The sequence below is a fragment of the Triticum aestivum genome, chromosome 5D, assembly GCF_018294505.1.
Source record: "Triticum aestivum cultivar Chinese Spring chromosome 5D, IWGSC CS RefSeq v2.1, whole genome shotgun sequence".
In the NCBI taxonomy this organism is placed as follows: Eukaryota; Viridiplantae; Streptophyta; class Magnoliopsida; order Poales; family Poaceae; genus Triticum; species Triticum aestivum.
This window is the reverse complement of record NC_057808.1, coordinates 92,225,218-92,245,567: the sequence shown is the minus strand read 5'-3', so window position 1 is coordinate 92,245,567 and position 20,350 is coordinate 92,225,218. Positions and strand designations below refer to the sequence as shown.

General features: G+C 50.4%; 1 protein-coding gene across 1 annotated transcript in view; it reads left to right on the top strand.

The window, feature by feature from the left end:
- Nucleotides 1-20,350, top strand: part of LOC123119635 (endoribonuclease Dicer homolog 2a) — a 34,220-nt gene that overhangs the window by 12,654 nt on the left and 1,216 nt on the right. Inside the window, exons 8-19 of the mRNA XM_044539496.1 lie at nucleotides 100-190; nucleotides 826-1,018; nucleotides 1,102-1,262; nucleotides 6,952-7,170; nucleotides 7,275-7,501; nucleotides 8,194-8,468; nucleotides 8,586-9,004; nucleotides 9,076-9,179; nucleotides 10,688-10,884; nucleotides 11,313-11,522; nucleotides 12,507-12,920; nucleotides 19,843-20,121. Of these exons, the coding sequence (XP_044395431.1) occupies nucleotides 100-190; nucleotides 826-1,018; nucleotides 1,102-1,262; nucleotides 6,952-7,170; nucleotides 7,275-7,501; nucleotides 8,194-8,468; nucleotides 8,586-9,004; nucleotides 9,076-9,179; nucleotides 10,688-10,884; nucleotides 11,313-11,522; nucleotides 12,507-12,920; nucleotides 19,843-20,121 (2,789 nt within the window). The remainder of the gene's footprint in view (nucleotides 1-99; nucleotides 191-825; nucleotides 1,019-1,101; nucleotides 1,263-6,951; nucleotides 7,171-7,274; nucleotides 7,502-8,193; nucleotides 8,469-8,585; nucleotides 9,005-9,075; nucleotides 9,180-10,687; nucleotides 10,885-11,312; nucleotides 11,523-12,506; nucleotides 12,921-19,842; nucleotides 20,122-20,350) is intronic.

Here is a 20,350-nt window from a genome sequence, read left to right as displayed (position 1 = left end):
CATCCTAACTTGAAATGAGGTGAAAGATACCATTGATCTGTTTAAACACAAAGTTAACTATTATACCATGGTTTTTTTGATCCTCTGCTATTTTCATAGGTCATATTGGTGAAGATTTTGCAGCTGATTTGCAAGATGGGTTATTGACACCTAAAGTTCATTGTCTTGTTCAGTTTCTTCTGGAATACAGGTGGTAAAATACTTGGACCTTATATTTAGTATGCCAATTTAGTTCACATATTTACTCCCTTGATTGCATTGGCTTTGCTACAACTGTATTGTGCCCCAGTTATCCGTTTAGGGAATAATATCCCGGTAGTTAGGAAAGATAGGATTACTTGAGATCCAAGTTATCTATCTCCATATATACGAGGACTTGTACCCCTTATCAATGAAACAATGAATCAATGGTTTAGTTTGTATCTCTTAGTCTAGCCTATTTATCCTGGATGTTCCAAGATCGATCTAATTAGAATGTGGTGAACAATAGTGCTGTACTCATTTTGTTTAATTACATTTCCCCAAAACATCAACTTTCAGCCTCAGTCCAGTGAAATGACCAGTAAAAAGTGGGACATGGGTATAAATGAAGTTGAGATTCTGAAAAATAACATCCAAGAAATGGACCAGTAAACAGAGATATTGGACAAGGGGATGGCTGGTACAGTGCATAACTTACATAAACATGTCACATGGTCACTGTCAATGTGATTAGTTCCTTCGTTCTACACAAATTTAGTGACTAAAACAACACTTTTTTTGGTGCATGTGTAGTTTCTCATTAAGTTCATTTTGTTTTAGTAGAATAATCTCTCTCTCTTTCAGGCACATGCAAGACTTAAGATGCATTGTATTTGTCGAGAGAGTTGTTACAAGCATTGTATTGGAGTCTCTCCTGTCCACTATCAATCAAATGCCTGGGTGGATTGTTAAACACATTGCAGGAAACAGACCTATGTTCCACAACCAGAGTAGAAATAAACAAACGGAAATTGTTGACGCCTTTAAAGGAGGAAAGGTTCGCCATTAATACTGTTGTCCTGTGCTCACATTCTGTTAACGACATGATAATTCTCTGATAGGAAAGGGATGTTCCTGTAGGTACATATAATTGTGACCACACAAGTATTGGAGGAGGGGCTGAATGTGCCAGGTTGTCACTTAGTAATTCGCTTTGATCCCCCAACAACTGGGCGCAGCTTTATACAGTCACGTGGTCGAGCTCGGATGCCAAACTCTGACTATGTTTTGCTTGTTAGAAGGCATGTCTTTTGATTTTCGTTGCTATTTTTTGTTTCCAGCACACATTTTATTTAATTGTTCATCTAAATGCAAATTAAAATCTTTGTCTTCTATATTGTGGACATTATCCACTGCTTTTCCCACTTCATCAGTTGAATAGCATGTGCTCAGTATATAATCCTTGGTTATTAGTACCAGTAAATTGTTGTTCACCTATATTACTCAGTGCGTTTCGTTTATCAGTTGAATTGTTTATATTGGATTAAGCATACCTGGTTAGATGTTAAATGCTAGTGTTCACTTAATATTGTGAGATGGCTTGATGGGACTGCCGATATGACTCCAAATCCTGATATGTTTAAATCTGAAACAATCAATAAAGGCCAAGTTCAAAAGCCACTTGTTTGCTTTTTCATTAAGAACCCAAAATTGTCTAGTGTTTCCTAGTGTTCACTTAATATTGCAAGCTGGCGTGATGTGAGTGCCGGTATGATTCCAAATTCTGATATGTTTTCCTGTCAGATCTGTATGGAAACCGCAGGTAACCATAACATGGTATGGATCTGTTTTCAATCGAGATAACTATATTTGAGTAGAAAGCCGTCCGATTTTTTGCTCGGTTATTGGTGGAAACTGTTGGAGACAAGAGTTTTGGCAATGCTTCACGATGTATTGATCGGTGCATAGCGCACGTATATATGGAGTACAAGGTGGACCACAACCTCAACTATACAAAGACTAGGAGGTGGGCCAGGCTATACAATATACATGCACAAACCATATATTCAACACCCCCCCGCAGTCGAAGCGTCGCCGGAGACGCAAAGACTGGACCTGAACTCCTCGAAGACAGAAGTAGGCAGTCCTTTTGTCATGACGTCGGCGAACTGCTGCGCCGTCGGGACGTGGAGGACCCGGATGCGCCCAAGAGCCACCTGCTCACGAACAAAGTGTATATCGAGCTCAATATGCTTCGTTCGACGATGATGGACCGGGTTGGCGGAGAGGTAGACGGCGGAGACGTTGTCGCAGTAGACGAGCGTGGCCTTGTGAACATCACAAAGCAACTCCTGAAGCAGCTGATGGAGCCAAGAGCATTCAGCAACGGCGTTAGCCACTGCTCGATACTCAGCCTCGGCACTCGAGCGGGACACAGTGGGCTGTCGCTTGGAGGACCAAGAGATCAGGGACGGCCCAAGGTAGACACAGTACCCCGAGGTGGAGCGCCGTGTGTCCGGGCAGCCGGCCCAGTCCGCATCAGAATAGGCGACGAGGTCGGTGGAGGCGGAGGCCGTCAGCGTAAGTCCCAAAGACTGGGTGCCGCGTATGTATCGGAGGATACGCTTCACCAGAGTCCAGTGGGAGTCGCGCGGAGCATGCATGTGAAGACAGACCTGCTGAACAGCATACTGCAAGTCGGGGCGCGTCAGGGTCCGGTACTGCAAGGCACCCACAATGGAGCGGTAGAAGGCCGCATCAGATGCAGGTGAACCCATCGGGCCGTCGAACCACCTCAATGCCAAGGAAGTAATGCAGGGGACCCAAGTCCTTCAGGTTAAACTCATCGCGAAGACGAGCAGTGAGCCGCTGGAGGAGCGCGACAGTGGATGCCGTCAGAATGATGTCATCGACATACAACGGCAAGTAGGCCGTGTCAACGCCGTGATGATACACGAAGAGGGACGCATCGGAGCGAGTCGATGTACATCCGAGCGTCTGCAGGAAGGCGGCGATGTGCTGGTACCGGGCCCGAGGTGCCTGCTTCAACCTGTAAAGAGAACGGGAGAGCAAACACACATGATCTGGATGCGTGGCGTCGATGAAGCCGGTGGGCTGCTCACAGAACACCTGCTCAGCGAGGTGACCGTGCAAGAAGGCGTTGGACACATCCAACTGATGCACATGCCAAGCGCGAGACACGGCTAGCTGGAGCACGGCGCGGATCGTGCCCGGTTTAACAACCGGGGCAAATGTGTCGGTGAAGTCCACGCCCGCGCGTTGTCGAAAGCCCCGAACCACCCAGCGAGCTTTATAGCGCTCGAGAGTACCGTCCGGACGAGTCTTGTGCCGAAAGACCCACTTGCCCGTGATGATGTTGGCATGGGGCGGCCGAGGGACGAGCTGCCAGGTACGGTTCCGCTGGAGCGCGTCGAACTCTTCCTGCATCGCAGCGAGCCAATGAGGATCCCGAAGGGCGGCTCGAGCTGACGATGGGAGAGTGGACGGCTCAGAGACGGAAGCAGCGAGAAGGTACTCATCGCTGGGGTACCGTGTGCTCGGGCGGAGGGTGCCAGCCCGAGAGCGAGTCATCGGACGGGGCAGCGGGTCCGGAGCGGAGATGGGTGACGACGAGGAAGAACCCGCCTCCTCCGAGGCCGCGGGCGAGGCCGCCAGCAAGGCGGCGGGTGAGGTCGCCGGCGAGGCGGCGGGCGAGGCCGCCGCGGGCGAGGCAGACGGCGGGGTCGGGGACGTCAAGGGCGTCGCGGGCGCCGAGGAAGGGGCAGCCCCCAGGGCAGCCAACCGGGGAGAAACTCGACCCGTGTCGCGGGGGGCACCCTCAAAGCCTGGAGGCGGCCCAAGAGAAGCACGTGAGCGGCTGTCACCGGGAGCGGGTAAAGCCGCAACATCCGAAGGTACCTGCTGAAACGGAAAAACCATCTCGTCAAAGTAAACATGTCGTGAAGTGATAAGCCGATGTGAGATAGGATCATAGCAGCGGTAACCTTTGGTGTTGGGGGGATAGCCGAGAAAGATGCAGGCCACATACCGAGGTGCGAGCTTGTGAGGGGTAGTGGAAGCGATGCTGGGGTAGCACAGGCAACCGAAAATACGGAGCTCAGTATAGGAAGGTGGCGTGCCAAACAAGAGGTGATGAGGTGCAAAGTTCCCGCGAGTGCGACAAGGACGAATGTTGATGAGTAGTGATGCGGTGGCGAGCGCGTCGGGCCAAAAACGTGGTGGCACGTTGGCGTGAAAGAGGAGGGTGCGAACGCAGTCGTTAAGAGTGCGAAGCACGCGCTCAGCGCGACCGTTTTGTTGCGAAGTGTACGGGCAAGTGAGACGAAAGATCGTGCCGTGTGTGGCGAGAAGGTTGCGGATTGCAAGGTTATCAAACTCGTTCCCGTTGTCTGTTTGCAACGCATGAATGGGACGTCGAAACTGCGTGGAGACATAGGAGTAGAAAGCGGTGAGAGTGGCAACAGAATCCGACTTTCGCCGCAACGGGAAGGTCCACACATAGTGCGAAAAATCATCAAGTATGACAAGATAATAAAGATAGCCCGTGTTACTTGCAACAGGAGAGGTCCAAACATCACTATGAATTAACTCAAACGGGTATGATGTGACATGCGAGGAATTGCTAAAAGGAAGACGAACATGTTTGTCGAGACGACAAGCATGACAAGTGTGATCGTCGATCTTATTGCACGTGAATGAAAAACTCCGAAGAATATGACGAAGGGTGGCGGTGTTGGGATGACCGAGACGGGCGTGCCAAAGGTCCACTCCGGCAGAAAGCGCCATGGGTGCAGCGGCAGAGGAAGTGGATGAGTGGACCGGGTAGAGCTCGTCGGGGCTGTCACATCGGTGGAGCACCATCCGGGTACGGGCATCCTTAACAGAAAAGCCAAACATGTCAAATTCAACGGTAACAGGATTTTCACGTGTAAGAGAACGAACGGAAACAAGATTTTTAATGATGTCAGGAGAGACAAGTACGTTAGAAAGATATAACGGCATGGAGAGAAGGAAAAGCAGCATGGCCGACATGAGTAATAGGCATGGAAGAACCGTCACCCACGGTAATGCTTGCAGCGGTGTGAACGGGGTGAGCGGCAAGAAGGTTACCGGGGTTGGCGGCCATGTGAGCCGTGGCTCTGGTGTCCATATACCAGTCGCCACCGCCAGTGTACTGCTGCGGCGTGGGGGCGGTGTGGAGGGCCGCTAGGAGCGCGGGGTCCCAAGGTGCCGGCGGAAGAGCCGGGGCGGACGGCGCCGGCTGAGGCGGTGGCGCCACGAACCCACCGGCCGAGGGCAGCCCATAGACCGCGGAGGGGCCGTAGAGCGGCACGGGCGGGTACGGTTGAGGGGCCGCATGAAGCGCCTGATGAGCGGCCGGGCGGGCGCCGAAGAGGCCCGGAACGGGGGCACGCGGTACAGGCATGGAGTACGCGTGCACAACCCCGGTCCAGGGGTTCTGGCCGGCCTGCCAGGGCGCCGGTGGGAGCTGCTGCTGGTGGTGGCGCGGCGCCCCGCCGGGCGCAGCCAGCTGCTGCTGCTGCTGCGGCTTGCGGCCGCCTCGGCCACGGCGGCCCCCGCGGCGCTGCTGCTGCTGCTCGACGGGGGGCTGCGGTGGGGCCGGCGGCTGCTGCGGGTACGGGAACCCGGGCGGCGGCGGCGCTGGAAGGGGCCCGGGACGGGCCTCGGCGGGGCGGTGGGCGGCGCACCGCTGCGGGTACCGGCGGTGAGGGCGGTGTGGGTGGCCCGGGTGCGTGACATCCGCATCCTCCGCTCCTCCAACTTCAGGTACGCAACGATCTTCGGGAACGTCGGGTTGGTGATGAGGGGGATGTTGGAGGCAGCGTTCCCGAAATTGTCGTTCAGGCCGGCGATGAGGGTGCTGAGGAGGAGCTCGTCGGAGACCGTCTCACCAAGGTCACGGAGCTCGTCAACAAGCTTCTTGAGGCGCATGCAGTAATCATCAACAGACGTGTCGAGCTGCTGGCACCCAAAAAACTCGCCGTGCAAGAAAACCTTGCGTTGGAGCGCGTTGTCGGTGAAGAGGCCGTTGAGCTTGGTCCAAACGGCGTGAGCATCATCGTCGGCGGAGACCACCGTGTGGAAGAGGTCCTTCGAGATGGTGGTGTAGAACCAACGGATGAGAGTGGCGTCGATGGACATCCACTCCTCATCGTCCTCCATGAAGCGGAGTCCACGGAGCCATCGATGTGATCCCGGATGTTGTACTCCCGGAACACGAGGGAGAAGTACGTCTTCCATGCATAGTATGTGGAGGTGAGGTGGTCGAGGACGACGGGAACCCGGGCGAGGATGTTGAGGTCGCGGATGACGACGGGATCGGGACCTTCGAACGGGTTGGTGCGGCGGCTGCGGGTGGTGCGGGGGAGCCGGGGGAGGCCATGGGGGGATGGGGTTGGCGGCGTCTCGCGGGGAAGCGGCGTGGCCGGGGGGCGGCGCGGTAGGGTGGAGGCGGAAGCGGGGGCGGCGGTCGCGGCGGCGACGGCGGCGGGTGGTGGTGGCGGCAGCGGCGGCGGCGGCGGCACACGGGTTAGGGTTAGGATCTTAGGTATGATACCATGTTGGAGACAAGAGTTTTGGCAATGCTTCACGATGTATTGATCGGTGCATAGCGCACGTATATATGGAGTACAAGGTGGGCCACAACCTCAACTATACAAAGACTAGGAGGTGGGCCAGGCTATACAATATACATGCACAAACCATATATTCAACAGAAACTAGTCAGCGCCTATTTTATTATCAGTAGTCTGATCAGATCTGTTAATTCTATTCCTACTGACCACATTTTTCTATTTAGCTACAAAATGTGGATTCATGCTACAGTGAAAAAATGATATACTCAAGTTGTGTCTTAAGTTGATTTATTAGTACAGTTTCCTCTTGAATTGCAAGCAACCCCTACTTTACCTTTGTTCTCATCATTACTTCTAGTTCTTTCTGTATCAGGGGGGATGCAGAGGCCCACTCTAAGACACTGAAGTTTCTTGCAAGCGGGCAAATAATGCGGGAAGCATCTCTGAAGCTTGCATCTACTATGTGTCAACCACTTGAAGACACCTTGTTGCAGGAAGAATATTACCGTGTTGAATCCACTGGAGCAACTGTGACTATGAACTCCAGTGTCCAGTTGATATATTTTTTCTGCTCGAAGCTCCCATCTGATGAGTCTGTTCTATGTACCTTAAATTATGGTTCCTTCTGTTTCATATTGCAAATCATTTTCTGGCACAAGTATCTTATGTTTCTCATGGATTATATCTCTGTCCCAGATACTTTAAACCTCTACCAAGATTCATTATTGACAAGGAACTACGTACTTGCACCCTGTACCTTCCCAATAGCAGCCCTGTGCAGGCTGTTAATACAGAAGGAGAAGTTTCTGCCCTCAAAAAGGCAGTTTGTCTTAAGGCCTGCCGAGAATTACATGCTGTCGGCGCTCTAACAGATTATCTGTTACCAGAATTTGGTTTTCCATGTGAAGAAGAACCCGACATTGGTATGCTTATCATTAAAAACTAACTAATTCACTTGGTCCAGCTATTGTAATTTATGCATATTTAGCTGTGATGGATTATGCAGGGAGTTTACTATGCAGGTTGTGCTGTTTGATTATGTAGGTTATTGTGCAAGTTGTGATGGTTGATTATGCAGGTTGTGCTAGTTCATTGTGCAAGTCGTAATAGTGGTAATTTAATTTGTAGTGTTGGTGACTAAAGAGACTCTTTCCCGACAGCCTACCACGAAGAGAAGAAAGTGCTCTCAGGGTAGAGTTGATAATGTTGAGTTGATCTAGTTTGTAAAATTTCTTGCAGTTAGCAACTTGGGCCTTCTTTGGGTTCTTAAAAACTGCAAAACTCAACCTATGCCAAATGATTTTATCCTAGATAGTCATGGTACTCATGTTGCATGGTAGGTTAGGCTCATAATTACAATTGGCTCTTCTGGTACAAACATATTGAAATATATTCAACAGTACAAAGTTATCTCACATCAATTATACTTGGTACTTGTTGATTTTGCATTTTCATTATACTTGAAAAGTGTAGGCTAAGAACTCAGATTGAAAAATACAAGGTTACTCGTCGCAAACGTATTCCCTCTTTGCCGCATAATATTGTTCAATATGAATATGTACATGCTATTGGATTGGCCTCGCGCATTAACATTGCTTCATCGTTCCTCTTGTAGTTGTTGAGAAATACCAACACGAGCAGCCTGAGTACTTTCCAGAGGAATTTGTGTACAATTGGTTATACTTTTCTCGTCTTGGAATATATTATTGCTACAAGATTTCAGTAGAAGGGTGCTTGAAAACAACTTATTGTCCAAATGATATACTTCTAGCTGTGAAATGTGATTTGGGACCAGACTTTGTCTCTACCTCACTAAAATTGTTTGGTGAGCAAGACAATGCTAGTGTTGCCATGAAATATGTGGGAAACATTCATTTGAATCAAGAACAGGTAAGTTGGGGCTTATGTTTGATATTATCATTCTTATATAGTCCTTCCTCCGTTTCATCAATGGAATTTTTTCTGTGCTAGTCTTCGTGATGAATAGCATAATGTTTGTTTCTTCAGGTAGTTATGGCAAGAAGATTTCAGACTAGCATTCTTTCTTTGCTTATTAATAAAGACCATTCTGAGGTCATTAATGCTGTCAAATACTCCCATGAGATGCAAGTGTCCACTGGAATTGTCTATCTACTGCTACCCTTAGTTTGTGGCAAAGTTGATTGGTGCAGTATGAAGTTCTCGACCTCGCAAGTATATGATGCCAGTAACAAGGATATCAGACATTGCCATTCTTGTAAACAAGTTGATTTACTGCAAACAAAAGATGGTCCTCTGTGCAGATGCATGCTTCAAAATTCCATTGTTTGTACCCCTCACAATAGCAAATTCTATGCTGTTAATGGGTTCCTTGACTTAAATTCCAAATCTCTTCTGCACCTTCGTGATGGCAGAGCCCTTACCTACATAAACTATTTCGATACTAGGTATAAGTTTGTCCTTTTAGTTTAATCTATCTGCACCCGAATATATATGTCCTCACTGATTGCTTTTTCAGGCATGGACTCAGTCTAACACATGAAAATCAACCCCTGTTGGCAGCCAGGAATCCTGTTGAAGTGCGGAATTTCCTCCAGAAGCGCCATTATAAAAATAAAAAAGGTTAGTTTTGACTCGTGCATGCTTTATTAGAAGCATATTTTTAGTCATTCTTTCATATGACATGGGTGCTGCCAACCGCTGTCTGGGCATTCTGCAGATGCTGATTTGCAGTTTCTGATCGTCTATAACTGAGTATGACCCGATTATTATGTGGGTCGTGGCAAACCTTCAAGCTGTTTTAACTTTGAATGGTGTGTGTTCATGCTGTAAAATCAGAGTATACTACGCACCCTTCTGGGGTTCTATACAGCTAATCATATTCTGTCCTAAAATGTGAATTCTCTTAACAATGAATTTTAGTCTGTGTCAACTTTCACAAATCATGCATCCTCCCCATTGTGTCTGCGAAGACAAGACGCCATCCGGCAAGCCTTTTTGGATGCACAATGGGCTCCTTCCCTTTGCATACCTGGGTCTTCCCCTGCACCATCTGGCTGTCCTTTCTTGATGCAAAATTGACTGCTTTCCTTTTGCTACCTTGGTCTTCCCCTGCACCATCGGGCAAGCGAGACCGCGAACGGCCCCGGCGATCAGCCCTACCCAGAGAGCGGCGCTGCGGGGAGCGACGGTCCGTGCGCGCGGGGGAGTGACGGTCAGAGCGGACGGGGGAACGGCGGTTGGAGCGGTCAGAGCGGATGGGGGAGCGGTGGTCGGAGCGAGGGGCGTCGCGGGAGGTAAGCTGCCGGCGCAGATCGGCCTCATGACGTGCGGCGTCGGGGGAAGGCCGCGAGGCGCAGCTCCGCGTCGCCCCACTCGCTGGCTTCAGCCTTCACCATCCTCACTCCCCAGAATTAGCAGAGGCTGCCCCCTATGTTGGAATGCTTGAAGGTGATAAGCATCTTGAGTAGAGTCATATGTTTTTTATTTTTTAAGCTCGTGCTTAACAACAACAACAACAACAACAACAACAACTAAGCCTTTAGTCCCAAACAAGTTGGGGTAGGCTAGAGCTGAAATCCATAAGATTTCGAAACCAACTCATGGTTCTTGCACGTGGCTAGCTAACTTCCACGTAGCCCTGTCCATGGCTAGTTCTTTGGTGCTATTCCAGTCCTTCAGATTTCTCTTTTACTGACTCCTCCCATGCTATGTTTGGTCTACACAGACCTCTCTTGACATTATCAGCACGCTTTAACCACCCGCTATGCGCTGGAGTTTCTGGAGGCCTGCGCTGTATATCACCTAAATTAGGTTTCATGGGCAGCATGCATATCTTTTTGCATAACTATTAATGAAACATGCACAATGAGTTAGAATTAAACACTTATCAGTAATTGATCATACTATTTACCAGAGATTGGTTGTTACAGCTGCGACCATGAGATCATACTTTGTTACAGAATCTTGCCGTTCATGCTTAAGCCCTCCCAAAATAGGGGCCTTAGGAAGCATGTATATTTTGCATAACTATCGATTAAATATGCATAATGAGTTAGTACTTACTTTGACCATACTTCAATTTACAGCTGCGCCCATGACTGACTTGATCATACCTTTCCTTGTTGTAGAATCGCGCACTTCACATGGTGTTGAGTTGCCACCCGAGCTCTGCAGACTAGTCATGTCACCGGTGTCTAATAACACTCTGTACAGCTTCTCGGTCATTCCTTCTGTGATGTACCGCATCCAGTGTCTGCTTCTTTCAGCAAGGTTGAAAGATCAACTGGGCCCAACAATGCAGCAGTTTGCCATACCAGCTCTGAAGGTTCTTTTTCTGATCAAAATTTTCTGTTTGATTTCCAACTTATAGCTAATATATTCTTACATGTCAGAAGGAAACTTGTATTTCCCCCCTTTTTAAGTTTTCAGAATAGATATTTCATGGCAATGTGAGTGCTACTTTTCTAGGTTTGGAGTGAGAATACCAGCTTTGAGTTTTCCATTGTGAAACATAAGTTCTTTTTTACCGAAAGCTATTGGGGAGGCCCCGACAGTAGTGAAACATAAGCTCTAATTTTTCATTGTTGTTTATCATTACAATAATATATAGGGCTGAGACTGGTTAGTCCATAGTGGAGTGCCTTGATGCTGTAGCCAGTACACATGGGACTGTGAATATTTAACTTGGAATTCTTCCCAGTGAGTATTTCTTATACTTGGAATTTTCTTTATATATTTACAACTCACTTACAGATTCTAGAAGCAGTAACAACCAAGGAATGCCAAGAGGAGTTTTCACAGGAATCATTAGAAACTCTTGGGGATTCTTTCCTAAAGTACGTCGCCACACAACATTTGTATGGCAAATACAAGCTTCAGCATGAGGGAACATTAACCAAGATGAAGAAAAACTTGATCTCCAATGCAGCTCTATGCCAGCTAGCCTGCAGCAACAATCTTGTGGTAATTTTGTTTTTAAGCTAATCATTTTGTTCTGAAGTATATTTGCTCTTGCAATGTCATGCTGCATTATGGAGCCCAAAATTATTTCACATCCATTATCTAATTATGCATACCATGTTTGGACATACCTAATTGCTGTCTCAACATTAGGCAGTGTTCCACATTAGCCCACAGCTTAGGAAAAATAAGGGAAGTGCTGTTTCCAGTTGTAATTCGTAGGCCAAAGGAACAAATATATAGAGCCGACACATCACCTTATGCAAAAACTGAAGGTTGGTCCGACCTATGTTCTCTCACTAGCATTGGTGGGTCTGGGGTTTCCCTTATCTGTTCCACTTGCATGCACTATCTGAGCAGTGGCTCAACTGCCAACGAGTGAGCGGGGCTGTTCCTGGAGGGTAACGAGGATACAATTTTCTTGTCATCTTTTGTGCAGATTTTTCCTAAGCTGGGGGCTGGGCAGCGAACGGTTTGCTAAGACATTCAATTCGTGGCATTGCTATATCTGTTCATACTTTCTGGTATGACATGGCTAAGACCAGGTTATGCAATGAAACACAAATTCCATGTTTATGCAAACTAATATAAATTCCATGTGAACAAAAATTATTCACTGCTAAAGTTGCATGCTGTTTGTTTTCCTTTTACCGAAAAAGGCTTCCGCCCCACTGTTATTTTCCTTTTACAATATACTAGCATCGAAGGGGAGCATTGGCGCAGTGGTAAAGCTGTTGCCTTGTGACCATGAGGACACGGGTAATCCTGGTAATAGCCTGTTGCAGAAATGCAGGGAAAGGCTGCATACAGAAGACCCAAAGTGGTCGGACCCTGTGCAAGCGGGAGCTACGTGCACCAGGCTGCCTTTTTTCTTTAATATACTAGCATCTTTTTTTCTCACACTGCACAGAATTAAGACTCATATATGATCATTATTTTTTTATCAGTTGCTAGATAACATTAGTTCCCCTTCTGTTTGGTTGCCAGGGTTACATTCAAGGGGAAGAGTTTAACCCAAAAGGTTGGATCATTCCAGGGCTTGGTTACGACATGTGTGGTAACAGCAAAATTTCCTTTTTAAGCTCCAATGATATGCACATTTTGAGAAAAATGTCTGTTAGAAGTAAGAGAATAGCAGATACAGTTGAGGCGTTGATTGGAGCCTACCTTGGTGCTGCCGGAGAACAGGCTGCATTTGTTTTCCTAAAATCATTAGGATTGGATATAGAATTTCACAGCAATATTCCACTTGAAAGGAAGATTGTATTAAAATCTGAAAAGTTCATCAACGTGAGAAGTTTGGAAATGATTCTTGGTTATGAGTTCAAGGATACCTCATTGTTGGTGGAAGCATTGACACATGGGTCATACCAGACTGCTGGCGCTACTGCATGCTATCAGGTTGATATGAAAACCTCTGGACCTCTCTATCTTAGTTTCAGTAGCTCCTCCTTATTTTATCTTTCATAGAACTTCCTTCATCAAGTACAAAGATATAAACACTGTTGCTACACTGGTAAGTGGTAACCATGGCACAACGTGCCTGCCTGTGGGATAAATTGGCTATGCAACCACACTAAGTTTCTTTAATGCATGAAGTCTATAGAAAATAATATTTAATGCATTTTTCATATATTGTGATATACATGAATATAATCTACTATAGTAGTTAATATCCAGCTGAACTATATCCATACAAGACTAAGCATAATGAAATATATGACATTATTGTATTATATTAACATTTTAAAAGTGTCAGGAAACACAACAACGCATATGTATGCTCATTCAAGAAGATAATTATTGAGGATACAAGACTAAGCCTAATGAAATACTACTCTGTCTCATAGTATAAGAATGTTTTTCAAGCTTAACGTTCTTATACTATGGGATGGAGGGAGTACATGACAGTACTAAGTCCGTCCTGGTTTATTAGCCCCCTTCGTAATTTGTGTCAAATTTTGACTAAAGATTTAAACTGACAAAATATTAATGCATGTCAACAAAAATAATATAGTTGGATTCGTATTTAAACAGTCTTCAATGATATAATTTTTGGTGACATGCATGAACATTTTATTTGTTAAATTTATGGTCAAAATTTGACACAGAATACAATGGGGACCAATAAACCAGGACGGAGGTAGTATTATATTATATTAACCTTTTAAAAATGTCGGGAAATACAACACATATTTTTGCTCATTCAAGAAGAGAATTATTGACTCACCTAACAAGTTTGCTTGATGGATAAATAACTGTGAACGGTGTCAGTGGCGGAGCTATAGTATTGAATCTGGGCGGGCTAGTACAAAGGAAAGGCCACTATTTGTCCTCTCATGACCCAGTCTGATCTTAACCCCTCACTGTTTTCGCTATTGGCTGGGCGGGCCATGGCCATTTGGCCTGGCTGTAGCTCCGCCAGTGAACGGTGTCATGTGCAAGCTGCAGTGGCTCTGATACTGTTCAAATAAGCAGTACCTTGTGGAATTCTTGCATGCAGATCCTCCATTTACATTGTTCATAAGTAAAACCATTTAGTTCAGATTAGAGATAAGATTAGTAGTCTGCGAGTAAGATCTTTTTGTTACTACACCATGTCTGGCTTATGTAATCACAAATTTAGATTTTGCATATTGATGTTTCTGTAACGAACCCAGGAAGGAGGGGAAGATCTGGATCGAGGGAGGGAGGGGAGAGCGAGAGCGAGACTTGGAGAGGAAGAAGGAAAGATGCGATTTCAGAGGAATGCTTGAGGTACAGGAAAAGTGTCAACACGCGCATGCCACTCGTGGCCACAGGCGTCCTCTTTTATCGTCACCCACGCACGCCACTTGGCTAGCCAGCTGGCTGGGCCCACCAGTCAGCTCTAGGGCACACTAAACGTAGGTTAGGTGTGACATTCCTCCCTCCTTAAGGCGTTGCTTCTTCTTCTTCCTCAATGTCCGCGCCGTTGTCTGCCTCCGTCTAGAGCGCTGCTGACGGAAAACGGTGACGGAGCACGTCGTAATCTTCCCACGCCGTCGGAGTGGCGTCGCCGGTGCCCCACTGGACCTTGATCTGCACCACCGGCGCGTCTCCATGCTTCATCATGCGCCGATCCAGGATTCTCGTAGGTGTGAGGGTGTCGATGGAGAGATCCGGCACCTTGGGTGGCTCCCCGTACACTGGCGTGAAGTCAGGTGTGAATGGCTTCAACTGCGAGACGTGGAAGGCGGGGTGGACCTGGCTCTCCGGCGGCAGGTCGAGCTTGTAGGCGAGCGATCCGATCTTCTCGAGGATCTTGTAGGGGCCGAAGTACTTGAAGGTGAGCTTGGTGCACGGGCGGTTGACCACCGAACGCTGGGCGTAGGGCTGGAGCTTGAGCAGCACCTGTTCTCCCTCCTGGAAGTGGCACTCGGTGCGATTGTGGTCGGCGTTCTTCTTGAACCGGCGCTGAGCCCGCTCCAATTGGGCGCGTATGTGCGCGGTCTGCGCCGCCCAATCCATCTCCTCGTCAGCCGGCGCTGTATCCGCCCACGACGCCATTGCTCCGAGGTTGGCTTCCTTGCCGTAGAGGGCCTTGAAGGGCGTGCCATTGAGCGAGGCGTGGAATGTCCGAGTTGTACCAAACCTCGGCCATTGGTAGCCGCCAGCGCCATTTGTGCGGCGAGTCGTGCACCGCGCACGGGAGGTACATCTCCATGCATTGATTCACCCGCTCGCTCTGGCCGTCCGTCTGGGGGTGATAGGCTGTCGAGTAGAGCAGCTTGGTGCCCGCTCCGGCGAGCAGCTCGCGCCAGAGGTGGCTTGTGAAGATCTTGTCGCGGTCGGAGACAATGGATGATGGAATGCCGTGCAACTTCACCACGTTATCCCAGAACGCGCGCGCCACTTGCGTGGCGTTGAAGGGATGACGCAGGGGGACGAAGTGCGCGAATTTGGTGAAGCGGTCGACGACCACCATGATCGTGTCGCAGCCTTCCGAGCGCGGCAAGCCTTCGACGAAATCCATGGTTAGATCCTCCCAGGGCGCGGCCGGAATGGGCAGCGGGGCCAAGAGACCGGCCGGCTTGACGTGCTCGTGTTTGGCCTGTTGGCACACCGCGCACTGCTGCACAAATTCGTCGACGTCGCGCTTGAGTCCCTGCCAGTCAAAGTGTCTGCGCACTCGCTCGTAGGTGGCAGTGGTGCCGGAGTGGCCACCCACTGCAGTGCAGCGCGGCGATGAGCTTGGTGCACAGTGCCGAATTGGCCCCAATCCAGAGGCGGCCCTGGCGCCTGATGGTGCCTCGGTAGAGCTCGTAGCCATGCTCGCCGGGGCTGTGCACGGCGAGTTGCTGTAGTCGCTCCTGGGTGTCGGCGTCGGTGGCGTAGGAGTTGATCACCTCTTGTACCCAGGCTGGCTGGCACGCGGAGAGCGGCGTCGTTGTCGAGTCCTCTCCTGTACTGGAAAAGAAATTGGAGGCCCACCAGTTTCGCCATGGCCTTGCGTTGGAGCTCTGTCTCTAGGTGCTGCTCGCCGAGGTTGCAGAGCGACTTGTGGTCCGTGACGATGTCGAAGGGGCCGCGCTGCAGGTACTGGCGCCACTTGTCGACGGCCATCATCACGGCGAGGAACTCCTTCTCGTAGGTGGACATCTTCTGGTTGCGCACCCCCTTGATCGTGAACGGCCGCTCGAAGTTTGGCAGCGCTAGGACCGGGGTGGTGACCATGGCCTGCTTGAGCATGTCGAACGCCGTTTGTGCTTGGTCGGTCCATGAGAACCCCTTCTTGGTGAGCAGCTGCGTTAGCGGCTTCGCGATGATGCCGTAGTGTGGCACGAACTTTCTGTAATAGCCAGTGAGGCCCAGAAAGCCGTGCAGCTCCGTGGCGTTTGTCTGAGTCGGCCATTGCTCCATGGCCTGCGTCTTCTCCTTGTCCGTGGCCACGCCTACCTTGGAGATCACGTGGCCGAGGTAGTCGATGTGGTCGCAGGCGAAGGTGCACTTGGATTCCTTGATGTAGAGCTGGTGCGCGCGGAGCAGTTCGAAGACGATGCGCAGATGCTCCAGGTGCTCTTCCATGGTCTCGCTGAAGACAAGGATATCATCCAGGAAGATGATAACGAACTTGCGGACATACTTACCAAAGATGGCGTTCATCAGGCACTGAAATGTGGCGGGCGCATTCGTGAGGCCGAACGGCATGACCCTGAACTGAAAATGCCCGTGGTGTGTCTTGAACGCCGTCTTGGATTCGTCCTCCTCTCGCATCCTGATCTGGTGGTAACCAGCGCGCAAATCCAGCTTGGAGAACACCGCTGCGCCGGCCAGTTTATCGAGCAGCTCGTTGATGATGGGTAGAGGGAATTTGTTTTTGACGGTGGCATCATTGAGACGGCGATAGTCGACGCAGAATCGCCATGTGCCGTCCTTCTTCTTGACCAGCAGGATCGGCACGGTGTACGGGCTGACGTTGTGTGTGATCACACCGGAGTCCAGCATCTCCTTGACCTGGCGCTCGATCTCGTCCTTCTGGAGCGGCGAGTAGTGGTAGGGGTGCGTGTTCGCGGGGACCGTGCCCTCCACCAGTGTGACAGCGTGGTCGTACTGGCGGAGAGGAGGGAGCCCCTGCGGTGCCGCGAACACGTCGGTGAACTCCTCGAGCAGGTCGGCGAGCGGAGTTTGGCTTGGACACTTGCGAGCTGGGCGTGCCGTGGGACTGTAGGTGTCCACCATGGCCATGGCCCAGACATCGTTCCCGGCGATCATCTTGCGTAGCTCGTCGGGTTCGACTGCTTTGAGAGTGGTGGCCGTCTTGGTTGGCACACCCCGCAGAGTGACCTCTTCACCGTCGTGCTGGAACTTGACCCATTTGTCTTGCGAGTGATAAGTCATTGGACTGTGCTGGGCGAGCCAGTCCATCCCCAGAATGCCGTCGTACGCTCCGATCTCCAGCTCGCGCATGGGCGTCTCGAAGGTGTGGCCCTGCATCCACCACTTGAGGGCCGGCACAATGCGGTTGCAGGTGAGCTTGTTGCCGTTGGCCACGCGCACCTCTGCCGGTGGCATTTCTTTAGAGGCGAGGCCGAGGCGGTCGACGAAGGCCTTGTTCACAAAACTGTGGGTACTGCCCGAGTCGAGCAGCAGGAGCATGACTTGGTTCCCCACCGGCGCGCGCAACTGGATTGTGGTTGCCGAGTCCGTGCCGTCGAGTGCTTGCGACGAGAGGAGACAGCATTCCGGCGCGTCCACGATCGGTGCAGGCGGTTGCACGACCGGTCCTTGGTCGTCGAGCAGCTGCAAGGCGTGGATGGTGTCGTCCGAGAGGACCTCGCCGTGGTCTCCGACTCTGATGGTGAGTAGCTGCGCGTGCTGGCGCAGCGATGCTCTCTGGAGTAGCGATCCCCGCACTTGAAGCGGAGGTTGTTGGCACGGCGAAAATCGCGCAGTTGCCGCTCCCGCGCGTACTCGTCTCCCTGGGCACGGATCGGGGCAGCTGCAGCTCGTTGAGGTGGTGCTGCTGCTGCTGCTGGGGGCGGTCGGCCGGACGGAGTGATGCGCGGGCGCGCGCGGGTCGTGCCCAGTTCCTCTTCCTGGATGCGTGCGAGCACAGAGGCGCGCGTGATGCCGGAGGGTGCCTGAAGGCGCACCGGAGCGCGTAGCTCGTCCTTCAGGCCGAGGAGGAACTGCGTCACGAAGAATTTTGTGTTGATCGATGGGTCGAGCGCAAGGAGGTGGTACATCTGCTCGTCGAACGCTGCACGGTACTCGGTGACGGTGCCCGTTTGCCGGAGTTGAAGTAGCTTGTGCATCACCACCTTGAACTCGTCCGCGCCGAACTCCTCCAGAATTGCCGTGGTGAAGAGATCCCACGTGATGTTGCGGTGCGTTTGCCTGAACGCCTGTAGCCAGTGCGCGGCCTGGCCGTTGATGTAGAGCGCGGCGGTGGCGACCCAGTGGTGGGAGGCCACTTTGTAGAGCTCGAAGTAGGCGAGGCAGCGATCCAGCCACAGGTAAGGTGCTGTACCATCGAACTTGGGGAAGTCGTGCTTGGGGGGCTTGTGGTATTCGTTGGTGTGGTAGCCCGTCGGAGAAGCGGTCGCCGCGGGCGACGAACCCGCCGTGCGGAGGCACCGGAATGAGCGGCGGACGGTGGTCACCCAGACGCGCGTGGGACGAGGACGGGCGCGCTGGGTCGGGGACGGGGCGCGGTGACGGTGGAGGCGGAGGTGGAGGTGGAGGTTGCTGCTGCTGAGCGGGCTGGTGGAGGTGCGTGGTGACCGAGCCCGTCGGAGAGGCCGACCCTTCCACCGTCTTGCGCGTGGCGTCGAGGTCCGCTTGGGTCAGATCGATCTGCCGAGAGAGACCGCGCACCTGCTGCGAGATCTGGGCGTTGAAGGCGGCCTGCAGCTCGATCTGCTTCTCATGCGCTGCCTTCTGCTCATCGACCTTGGAGAGCAGGGCTTCAGGCATCTTGGTGATGCTGGTGTTCCCCTCGTCCATGGCGGCCAGCACTTGCCGTGTCGCCGCCGAAGCCTTGGAAGGAGCCGTGGTCTTGTGCTGAAGGGGATCGAACCCCGTGACGGATTTTGCGCGGCTTGCTGGAGCAGCTCGCACCGGCGCGGTGGATGTTACCGATCCTCAATCGAACACAAGGGAGAAATTTTTTTTGGCGAACCTGGCTCTGGATACCAACTGTAACGAACCCAGGAAGGAGGGGAAGATCTGGATCGAGAGAGGGAGGGGAGAGCGAGAGCGAGACTTGGAGAGGAAGAAGGAAAGATGCGATTTCAGAGGAATGCTTGAGGTACAGGAAAAGTGTCAGCACGCGCATGCCACTCGCGGCCACAGGCGGCCTCTTTTATCGTCACCCACGCACGCCACTTGGCTAGCCAGCTGGCTGGCCCACCAGTCAGCTCTAGGGCACACTAAATGTAGGTTAGGTGTGACAGTTTCAGATATAACTAGATGCACTTAAAATGTTTTAGTGGGCTGGGCTGAAACTGATGTACCAAAAATCGACCCAGCTGATTTATGGTAGCCCACTTATACAATTGGGGTGCCAAAAAGTGGACCCTTCCAGTTTTTATGGTAGCCTCCACTTCTACACTCTGATGACAGAATGAGAAGTTCTTTGATGACACCACAAAACTTTACATTAGTCATTTTGAAGACTAGCGACTAGCGAGAACGTGAGATTTGATAGAAACTTTTGGTTGCTATGTCTATTGGTATGCAAATTCAATTATAGCACTCTGAAGAATATACACTGTAGCTGAATTGAAGTCTATATCAAGCTGTATAAATAGTTGGGTAATTTCTTTGAGTGACGTTCTTACAATTTTATGCCCTTGTGCAGAGGCTTGAGTTTCTCGGTGACGCTGTGTTGGACCATCTCTTCACTATATATTTCTACAATCAGTACCCTGAATGTACTCCAGAATTGTTGACAGATCTTAGATCTGCTTCCGTCAACAACAATTGCTATGCGCATGCAGCTGCTAAAGCAGGACTAAACAAGCACATTCTTCATTCGTCATTACAATTGCATGGAAGGATGGCTTACTACTTTGAGAATTTTAAGCAGCCATTTACAGGTCCATCACATGGTTGGGAAGCTGGCATTGGTCTACCCAAGGTGCTCTTCTTCTGTTTGATGATTTTGATCCGTATAGTTATTATTCATTCCATGCTTTCTTGCACTTCTGCTTTTGCTTGGTCTGGTATTTGCCTGTACTCTTTCAGTAACCCCTCAAAACATATGTACCAGTCATTCCATGGTTGCAAGACAGGGATACAAAATCACCAGACTCGCAGCCAACCTAGGCTGGTACTGGTTACTGTGCAGTTCCTTATTTTAATCTGTA